Raw genomic sequence first — 11,527 nt, forward strand, 5'->3', positions numbered from 1 at the left:
GCAGAACAGACTCGAAGGGCTGAATGGCCTACTCCCGTTCCTATCCCAACAGCTTTTATAGTCATTTTCTGATGGCAGCTGACAAATTATCCAGCTTATTGAAGTTGAGTTCACAACTTGATGTGTTGGGATTTGAACTCATGACCTTTCGGGTTGCTAATTCAGTACCATAGCCACTAGACTACCATACCCTCTTACGCATCAGTGTCCTTCACAGGTAACGTTCCACCAATTTTTTCTCTTTGGGCGAGTAATTGCACTTTGGCTTTCCTTCTGTTTGATAATTAAAAGTCTTGAAGTAAAATTAGGGGAGGGGGTAATTCTAACTGAGCCAACCTGACGGGAAACTGATGGGATCAGATCAGCCACTCATTTTACACCCCGTCCAATTTTACTTCCCATCGTTGTCAGTTTCCTGCTGGGCAGGTTAGGTTAGCCACCTATGGTAGCTTGATTAAACTCAAGTGCAACACAGTTTCTTATTAACGAAGAAATATACACGTGCAAGTAGGGCTTTGTGAATAACATATATATATATAGATCATAAAGCAATTTGAGATTGATAGCAAAAAAAACACACCCAGGTTTATTTTATTTATTTCCTCTCGTTTGTCATTAGCCTCTGCATCTACCAAGACACATTTTCTACTCCACCAAGAGTGGGATGTGTGGGCCATTGGGTTCTCCCCTGCCACCTGAAATGTTTGTTATCCACTAGCTGGTGTGCTTCTTCAGGTGTAAGATGGGTTGTCGCAGTTTTTCTTCAGTAAGGCCGAGCATTCCACTACGGCCCAGTCCTACTAACATAGAAATGGCAAGACGAAAAAAGATCACAGTCCATCTACAAAAAGAAAATACTGCCGATGCTGGAAATCTGAAATAAAAACAGAAAATGCTGGAGATACTCAGCAGGTCAGGCAGCATCTGTGAAGAGAGATCGAAAGGTTATCGACCTGAAACGTTAACTCTGTTTCTCTCTTCACAGATGCTGCCTGACCTGCTGAGTACCTCCAGCATTTTCTGTTTTTATTTCAGGGTCCATCTCGTTCGCCTTCTACCATCCTGGTAGTCACATGATGCGTTAAGGGAGTTGTTGACTAATCACAGCAATTCATCTCTATCAAGTAACCTACAAAAGACCCAGATATGGTGCGAGGAAACCCCCAGTGGTGCAGAGCTTTGGGAACCATATGTCCAACATCACCTGTTCCTTTCAAGCATGTTACACTTACTGCGTCATGTCTCAAATTACTCATGTACTGTATCCCAAAATGTTATTTTCTGGTGCCTTGGTCTTGAACTGGAAAAATCACAAAACCTCATGTGAGTGAGTTAGAACATTGATTGCGGCCAATATTCATGGTCGTACACTCAGTGACCAAGCAGCATTCACATGGTATTTTTCTTTTTAAATAAAATCAGGAGATTTGAAAGAATTATGGGAATATATACTAATAGAAATCATCTAATGGCTGTTCTCACTTTTTCATTTTACAGGAATGGGAGCTGAAGACTGGAACATAAAAACAAAAAAATAGGAAGAGTTCACATTTTTTATATTTATTTCCTTAAACATTATGTACAAGACCGGAAGCACTGCTACTGAGTCCTTCAACTAAAAAAAAAACTACACGGAGTGCATGGTCCTCAAATAACCTGCAGAAAGTTGGCAGTTATTCCATGTTGAAGTGTAGGTTAATGGTCGCGGATCCATACTGAAGGCTTTTTAATTGGCTCCCCCCCTCCATAGTCAATTGGTGAAATGTGTTACTTACAGCATGGACACTACAAACTGGACACTTTTTGAAGAATGTCATGTTTGTTTTAGTGGATATATGTCGCATAATTTAAAAAAATCCATACAAGAAATGACAATTTAAACACCTCAAATGCAAAGAGAAAATATATATTTATTACAACAGAGGCATTTTAGATTGCCTTTTTAAATTATGATTATTTTATAAGCACAGTGAGTGTTTTGTGTATGGGTGCTCCCTCAAAAGAAAAAGCTTCATAGTAAATCAGTGGCCCCAGTGAGTTCTGCAGTATCCACCCAATTTTGACAATTGTCACCTCTTTTTATTGTTACGCACCCTATTTAGACATGGTGCCCAAGTGTTTTCCAGGAACAATGTACTGTATGATTTTCTACAACACATTGTATCAGTTTATTAAAAGTAAAATCGCTGCTTGTATTTTCCATGCAAGGTTGATTTTGCGTTCCTGAAAATGTTTGGTCATTCCTGGATCCGCGTCAAGACATTGTACTTGTCATTTACTGTAGCTTGTGATTTTCCACAGATTCTCTAAAATAGTAACTTCATTTCACCTACAATGAAGAGGGTTTTGATACACAGGCAACTTTTGATATATAGACAAGCGATATTGGTAAAGAATTTAAGTTTTGATGTAAGATAGTTGATGTGCTTTTATACTTCAAGGAAAATGTAATTATGTATAATTTTATTTGAAGTCCATATTTAAAAATTATTTGTTAAGATTCCGATATGATTTCAAAGGTGAAGAATTAAATGTAAAATAATGAAAAAGAAAAAAAAATGTGAACTACAAATAATAACTTTTGGATAAGGTTTGTGTTTCTGTACAGCACTGTAATAACTTGACGAGTAATCCCGAATCTCAACAATGGGTGCGGCACCTACTTGACTGAATTCTCTTTGTTTCAGAGACTTTAATCAGCAATTTATTTTGACGTTATTCAGCTGTTAACATAATCATATTAAAAACAGAAAATACTGGAAACATTCAGCAGGTCAGGCAGCATCTGTGGAGAGAGAAACAGAGTCAATGGGCTCGATTTTGCCATTGGGGTCGAGCTGGGGCGTGTCAGGTGGTTTTCATGTCAGGACCCCGCCTTCAATGTGAAGTGGGGAAAAAAGTGCGATTTTCCCCTAATTGGGCACTTAATTTCCAGCGTGTGGGAACCCCTGGTCCAATTAGTCTTTCCATCCTGAAAGTCGCCTCCGATGACGTCATCAGTGCTGCTGGATTTAAGGCCTGCAAGCAGCCTTGCTTCTTCTGGAGACTGGAAACGCTTTGGACATTGTATGAAGGACTTCATTTACTGACCATGCCCACCAGCAAGCAAAAGTGTGCACCTCGCTTTGATGAGCCCTCCCTCCAAGCTTCGGTGCAGGGAGCAAGATTTAATAAGGAGGTGCTCTTCCCTTCCTCAGGGAGAAAAAAGCCACCACAACAGACTAAAGCTGTGTGGCTGCAAGTGGCCCAGGAGGTCAATGCCATCTCTATGTGCCGCAGAACCTGGCTGCAGTGCAGGAAGAGGTTTCATGACCTTCTCCGCACAGGAAAAGTGAGTATCACTTTCTCATCAATCTCATCCCCATCGCCTCTCCTCACCAGCACTCTGCTTTGCCAACCTCTTCCTCCACATCCCACTTGACACTGACATCTCTGCACCCTTACCCATTCCCTCTCTCTCCATGGTCACATTCACTTAACTATTCGACCATGCAGCCCTCACATTCCCTATCACTGTGACGCAATGACAACAACTTACAACACACAGGGAGGGCCCTTTGCTTCCTTCTAAGCATCTATGCTATGGATTCTCTACACTCACTCCTTCATTCTCACTCAAACTCCACTTGTGTCCCTCATTGACGAAAAGAGAGTCCACAATAAGCGGGAAAGAGTGAGGACAGGAGGAGGGCCACCCTCAGTAGCCCAGCTCACCACCTCGGAGGAGGCAGCCCTGGAAATTGCCGGGATCGAGGAGGATTCCCAAGTGGGGGACGGACACGCAGGCGCATCACAGCAAGCGGGTGACAGAATAGTTTGGCATCTCTCTCACTGACATTGCATGAGTGACTGATAATGATTCGGATGCTCTAATCATCTGCACAATTCAATGTGTATGCAACCTTTACCTCACATCTCCAACTCTTTCCTTTACTCCCCCACAGGACCATCGAGAGCCCCCATCCCCACTGTCCAGGAGGAAGAGCCTGAGCTTCCAGACTCCTCAGAGGAAGCTGCAACCTCTGAGGGTGCTCCGTCAGCAGAATTAAGCGCACCCTGCACCAGCGCAGACACTCACACCTCGGTGGGACCTTCGGGACATAGAGTAGTGTTGTCACCTGGTGTATCACAGCTCACAAGTGAGCATCAGCAGATTGTGGAGACAGGGACAGCAGTGGAGAGTCCTCGTCGCAGTGGAGTGGACGCTCCCAGCTCGGCTCTGCTGCATGTCGACCCTGTGCCTCCAGGTCCATCCAGAAGGAGAGCGGTGCTGGAACACCAGGAACAGGTGCAGGAGTCTCTGGCAGGTTTTGTCTCCAGGGTCGCTGCAAGTGTGGAGCGAATGGAGGAGTCCATTGCTAACATGAGCAGAGCCTTTGTGGAGGCGTTGGCGCATGAATGCATCACCGAGGAAAGGATGGCAACCTCCTTGGTAAGGCTGACTACCTCCATGGTAAGGCTGGCTAGTGTAGTCACTTGGGTGTAATGTGTTTAATTTTGAAAAGCCATCAGTTGCTTATTGTCATAAAAAATTCTGATGGCAAACTGTTGCAGTTGTGGCGTGTGTCATTTCGCTATTGGGACTTCCACATTGAGGGCTTAGGGCGACTTGCATTTGTCAGTATGGTGGTCAGAGTGATAGAAATCTGCAGGTTATTGGCCATTGTCGATGGTCTGATAAGAAGGTGCAAGGCAAAATTGTTTGATTGTGCAGGCTAAGCAAATCTGGCCAAGATGAGTGCATCCCTTGCATCCCGGGCAGCAATGTGGTCGCGCGCTGGCGCCTTCTGGCCTGTGCAGCTTCAGGTGGATGAGCAGCAGCTTGGCACTCCTGTTGATGCTGCTGCTGTTGGTGGTGCTGTTGTTCATGGTTCTGCTGCTGCTACGGCTGGTCTTCGTCCGAATCTGATGTCCAGGAGGAAAGGAAATAAATGGTTCCCATGCTTCTGGTATATGCCTCAATTGAGGAAGTGCTCAGTCAAGGTGGCAAGAGGGGTTTCCCAGGAGGTCACACTGGAGATGGGTGTCAGGCTCCAAACTTCCACACCAATGGGTATGCCTGCTAAAAGTTCCCCCAGACCTGAGACAACAAAGTTCTGCCACCTGCAAATGATGATTACTGTAAACTCCTTTTTAATGGTGGAGCTGCAGCTATTAGTAAGCAGTCCACTTGCGAGGCCGCTAGGATTCACTGGCGTGTTCCAGAGGAGACATGCAGGACGTGGGAAAAGGTAAAATCAGAAAGGCCTCTCAAAATGGGAATATAGAGGCACTTAACTGGTTGTTAAGGGCCTATCCCACCTCTTGGAGGCAGGATGGAAAGGGGGTCAGAAAACACGCATTTGGGAAAATTGCTTGGAGGCGGGATCGGGCCCGCCCACCATTTTTTCCAATTTTACCACCTCACACGCCTCCGATAATCCCGCCTCCTTGGGCCTGGCAAAATCGAGCCCAATGTTTCCAGTCAATGACCCACTGAGTGTTTCCAGCATTTTCTGTTTTTATTTCAGCTTTCCAGCATCTGCAGTATTTTGCTTTTGTTTTAGAACATAATCATATTGTTGCCTCTTATTAGGGCAAGTGATTTGTTATTGCTCATATCTAGTCAGAAACGGACATTTCCACTGGCTCCAGGACCTTTTGTACAAAGTTGCAGTACATGAGCAGAAAATTGCACAATTTAGAAATTTGTGAAATTTATTGTGAGGTGCCATATCCCACCAAATCACTTGCCCTAGTTATTATATTGATAAAATACATATATATACATCAGCTCTGAAATAGTTTTACTAGAATTTGACAGATATAATTGGTAGCAAGGAAAAGTATTACAACTGTTTTAGTAAACCTTCCAGGAAACTAACCATGTATATTTTGTCAAAAGAAATTTCATCCAATTACCGTGCCTTACATTGTCCGTCATTTGTGCCAATTCATAGTCCTCATCTTCCAGTGCATAGTATTACATAGAATTTTACAGCACAGTATCAGGCCATTCAACCCAACAGGTCTATGTTGGTGTTTGTACTCCACACGAGCCTCCTCCCACCCTACTTCACCTAACCCTATTAACATATTCTTCTATTCCTTTCTCCCTCATGTATTTATCTAGCTTCCCCTTAAATGCATCTATGCTATTCGCCTCAACTACTTCTTGTAGTAGCGAGTTCCACATTCTCACCACTCTGAGTAAGCAATACAAATGGGATTTTAAGGATTATGTAAAAATGTATGTTTATGAAGGCTTGCTTTAAATGTTCTCATCTGAAGATAAATTTTGCGAGGCGAGGGGAGGCTCCAGACGCAGAGTCTGGCTTGGCAGAAGGCGAGGTCAGTGCACCCGATTTTCCAGTGATTGATCACTGGAAAATCAGAAGGAGCCCGAAGCAGGTGCTGAACTCCATTACCACTTCTCCAATCCGCACTTCTGTCGAGTGCTGGGAGTGGAGCCTCACAAAATGTACCCTCACGTGTTTTCAGTAATTTTATTCCTGCTGATTTCAACTATATGTGGAGTCATCACTGCAAAGTTTTTCTGAAGAAAGTGAACAAGGTTTTAACTGCAGGTTTCAGGTTTGGTCTGGACAACTCGTAAATAGTATCCCAGGCTAATTCTGTAACAAACTTAATTTGTGTAATTACAATTAAGTTTTGACTGTAACCAGACTGATTGATGGAAGCGGCCAATTGCATTTCACCAGATTAGGAGGTAAAAGTGAACATAAATGATCAGGTTCTTTCAAAATGTTTTAACATCAATCTTTTCACCGCTAAATTGCTACTTGCCAAATAATATTGCTGAGGATGAGGGTTTTCTCCTTGTACAAACACGATGTGCAGTGCCGTGATTTACATCACAGAAATATTATGGAGCCTCTGCGGGGCGTTACTGCAACAAAAGTTATACAGAACATTTCTAGGCCGCGCTGCAATCTCCATTTAATAATCCAGATTTCTAACACACTCGATCTTGGAGAAATGCAACACAAATCTCAGTCATGATCTTTAGTGCTAACATGAAAAGCCAATCTGTATGGTTGTGGACTATAATGTAGTGTAGAAATGTAGTTGGTAACGTAATGTTTATCTAGCAATAGTGTTATTAACCTCTTCCAGAAAAACATAACTTTTTACTGTGAACCATTTTTACTTTCAGTTGCAAGTCTGTTAACAATAAGCATTAATTACGGGCTATGTCTGTTAGTAGAAATCAGAGACAAATTCCTAGGCTATGATGCATTGCAATAAAACTAGACCTTGGTTATGAAGGCAATGAACAAGTAAATTTCTATGTTTTGAATGGCTCAGCTTTCTGTTCCACATTGCCAGAAATGCCACGGGCTAATATTGAAAGAATGTGCCATCACCGGTGCCGTAGTCCCTAGGTGTCTGGGTAAAGTGCATTGGGATCTGGAAATATGCCTGCTAAGCTGTGGCTAATTTCCTCATTTTCTTTTTTTTTTACATTAATGCTAACATCTGTAATATTATGAAGCAAACATGCATTACATGGCGTCAAGGAGACTGTAGAGGCAATCTTCGACTTCTGCTTGAAAGGGGCTCAAAAATGGGTGAAGCATTGAGAGGCCTGAACTGTTTTTAGGTTCATGACCTCATTCAAATGCTGCCAGCGAACATCATTCAGGCTACTGCTAAATTTGACAGGACCACTTTTTAGGTTGCGGTGACGGCCGCCTGAAATATTTGTCAAATTCTTTAAGACTAGTCAGACGACACAAGCTGTGACTAGTTTTTCCGGATCTACAGTGGCCTAACCAACAGTCCCTAAAGGGGCTACTGGAGGCCACCGAAGAAACCTAAACTTACCCACAGGCCATTGTCAGCGAGGCAGCCAACCCAAATTGGAGCGCAGAAAAGCAGCGAGCTGCTCCTGGAGGCAGTGGCAGCTTGCGGTAATTATTAAATTGAGGGCCCAGGCCCAATTTCTGTTGAGCCTTGGGGCTCCTGGTTTGACTGCATGCCGTCAGTTATGACCCCAAAAATGGGCCATAATTAAATTCTAGCCCAATGGTTTAAAAATTCTTTCACCCAGATGATTCTCTTTCCCATCATGGCATGCGTAATGTAATATGCTTGAACCTACATATTTCTTTACTACTTTACTTGCTACATCTTGCAATTTCTCTGTCAGTAGTCTCTTTTGCATATACATTTAACAACTATTTGCCTTCATGTCCATAATATGTCCTGTGCTGCTACTTTACAATAATATTCATACTTCACATTGTGTTCTTTAAATCATGCAGTTTTTTCAGGGCATTCCATCAGGTCCTCCAAGTCGTTGACACCATGTTGACTTTGTGCATGACATCCTGCCAGTTGTTGCCTTCTTTGCATATTTGAGGGCCATCCTCCTCTACATAAATGTGCTCATGTTTCTCCACAACAGAGCTTTACTTGTTGGTTGGTAAAGTTGACTATTTTCAAACTTCACTGAGCCATTTTCTTCAAAATTCACACACAATTATTTTGTTTAAGTAGTTTGTTAGCTGCCCGATGAGCAGAAAGCTCACTGCTGCAGGTGCGTTGTGACTGGCTATTTATTTGTTCTTGTTTATGAAATTCCAACATGAAATGCCCAGCAGGAAACTATGTCTTGGAAAGGAAAATGGATAGTACTCTCATTTTATTTTTCTCAGACAAAAATTGAACCCCAGCAAATATATGCAATAACGTTATTAATTGTCAGTTCTGTAGTTATACCCGGGTATGTGTTTTGCCTTTGTAAATTATTGTAATTTTGGCGCGGTGTGATTTCTTGTGTTTCCATATGTAAACTGTCTTCTAAAGGCTTAAGATGATTGACGAAGCTATGCACTTCTGCTCTGCGTGACCTTGGTTCTCATAGAGTTTGAATATTCTTTAAAGGAATCATTTTACAAATTTGCACCCCCGGCAGAGTTGGGAACACATATAGGGAATTCGGGCAAAAAATGGATGGATCATCTTGCAGGGCCTGCTGATCTTCATCCCCAAATTCCTCACATGATCTTGGCAGGCGAAGCTGTGTCTAGAGTTCAAATTCATAAAATTCACCATAAAATATTAGCTCAATGCACGTAAAAATGTGTGGAATATGAATCATCTCAAATAGCAAAAAAGACTAGTGAATTACGACAGGCACCTATTTACATGACCAGAAGCTGCGTTACAGATTCTACACCACAAATGCTCCTCTTACTATAGATAGGTTAAATTGTAGTAAAGGTTCTGATGAGTGAACCTAAACTTACTGAACTAGTGCAATAAGTTAAAAGGATGATTACAGAGGCTGAATTTACTCGGATCGGTAATGTGATGGCAAGCATTTTTATTTTAAATGATTGAAAAATCATGAGTAGTGCATGCCTGAATTTCTGATACACACCTTCAGAGGTGGGAGTGTTGGGGGGGGGGGGGGGGGGCTCACTGCTAAAAGGGTAAAGTCATAAAATTACCCTTTTAGTATTAGCACCTAGTAGGAATCACAAATATTCAGTTTCTAGGTGATCACAGCTTCTGGGTGACCTGCTTCTTTTCAATGCGATTCACTTAGGACTCTTGCAGGATGCATAAAATCCCATCGACACAGATAGCAAATCTTACATTAGTACAGTTTGAATATAGATTGACTTACCCTAAAGCCTGAACCTGCATCATTCAAACATAGTGGGGCCCAGATTCCCTTGACCTATTAGGTGCAATGCTGCTATATTCAGGACAGGTGAGGGCAGAATTTGATTACACTGAACCCATCACAATTTCTGATCCATTTTGAGGCAAGTGCACGCAGATGCAGGAATGACATCAAATGTTGTCCTTCCCATGTTTGCACGCCCCCCCACAACCCGGTGCTTCCCTGGTGTCCAGTGTTGCTGGGGCAGCAACGACATTTACATTTTAAAAGGCTGAGGTTTCCCTACTGCCATTGATCACTCTGCAGTATGAAAATTGACCTCTCAAAAGAAAAAAATGGCCAATGCATTCTTATAAATTTCTTTGAGCTGGAACCGTTACATTAGTGCCAGACTCCCCACAAATTTCCCCAGGTGGGAGTCCCATGTTGAGCCATTAATGGTGTGGGCGTTTGCACGATGTGTGCACATGCCCTTGACTCCAGAAAGTGGGATGGGTTCAGGGACATAACTAATGGATGGCAGATGTTCTGCTCCCCCCCCCCCCCAAAAAAAAAACCTCCCAAGGACATCTGGCCCCAGTATTGTTTATTTCAGAAACAGCAAATGTAAATTTGTGCAGAATTCTCTCGCCCTCTCATGCGAATGTTTTTCTTTTTAAAGCAGTGAAGGAGTAAGTACTATTATGATTAAGTCAGAGTTTTTGATTAAAGTTTTTGCATCCACTGGAAAAAGGTATTTCCCCAGGGTGCCCCTGAACCAAACAGACCAGCAGGAAGCCAGCAACATGAATGGGGGCTGCCAAGCTTGCTGGACTCAATTGTCCTTTGTACCCGAGTTAGGCAGAGGGAATCCTGCGCCTTATTATTATCCAGTGAACACTTAGTGAACCCTGGAAAGTGCACATAGGGCGTGAACAAGATTGTGGCCAACTCTTCTGCCCTAGAGATTGCCTGCCAATTCTCGCTGTCCAGGTTGCCACATATAGACTGCCACTTCTTTATCACACCACAGGGCACTCACAGGACTTCACTACATCATATACCAGCACCATCAATAAAACAGAGGGTGGGGTGGGATAATTTGAAAAGAAAATAACTAAAGTTAAACTATATGAGAAAACTAAGGCATGAAAGAGAGAATGTGTTTATTTAAGCTGAGATATTGCCTACCACCACTGAGCTGAATTCATTTCTCATATTCCCCAGCCCTGATTTAGCCTAGTTAGGAATGGAATGGAATTTTATATGTTAAATCTCATTTCGTTCTTGCTGTGACTAAATATCATGTATATAAGACCCTTTATTATATAGTTTTAAACTATGCTGATAACACATGCAAGTCAACCAAGAGGTTTTCTAACCGCAGCTTCACTGTGATGTAAATACTGCATCTATTTTATCTGTAGGAATAGCCGAAGTCTGGACTGTAACCTTACTGATTTTTGTTTTTAAATAAATTAAGTGACAATAACAGACATTTTGTATAAACCAAGCTTGTAAATGATACACGATTATTTCTGCACCTTAGTGTTTTGTTACTTTTATCTGTAAGCTGTAATGTTTTTGTGTATTATTAGTCCAACTCATACCAGTTTCCTAATGCAATACAAAAATACATTGTATATTAAAATAAAGTGAATCAAAAAAATTTTGGATTCTTGTGATTTTTTTTTGCCCCTACACTATGGGAATCCTTAGTAATGAGGACTGTTGGATGTGATGTGCACAGCTAAGTTTGTTTCAAGCAGGATTGACACCGCTGATGATTTTAGATTTGCCCTGGGTAAGAAATCCACTGCAGCTTTTAACTGGAAACAAAATTTTCAGTGATTTTTACAATAATTTCTCAGTATTAAAATCACAAGGTACATCTTTTTCACCTTAATGTTG

At 42.1% G+C, this 11,527-nt stretch overlaps 1 protein-coding gene across 3 annotated transcripts in view; it reads left to right on the plus strand.

The window, feature by feature from the left end:
* afap1 (actin filament associated protein 1) overlaps window positions 1–2,200 on the plus strand; it is a 330,702-nt gene extending 328,502 nt beyond the window's left edge. For all 3 annotated transcript variants that reach the window (XM_085961916.1, XM_085961897.1, XM_085961906.1), the window contains one exon: window positions 1,498–2,200. In XM_085961916.1, the coding sequence (XP_085818042.1) occupies window positions 1,498–1,524 (27 nt within the window). In that variant the 3' untranslated portion in view covers window positions 1,525–2,200. The remainder of the gene's footprint in view (window positions 1–1,497) is intronic.
* Window positions 2,201–11,527: the final 9,327 nt, after the last annotated feature.

This window comes from Somniosus microcephalus, chromosome 2 (assembly GCF_052327205.1).
Source record: "Somniosus microcephalus isolate GS21.2 chromosome 2, FLI_Smic_1.0, whole genome shotgun sequence".
Lineage (NCBI taxonomy): Eukaryota > Metazoa > Chordata > Chondrichthyes > Squaliformes > Somniosidae > Somniosus > Somniosus microcephalus.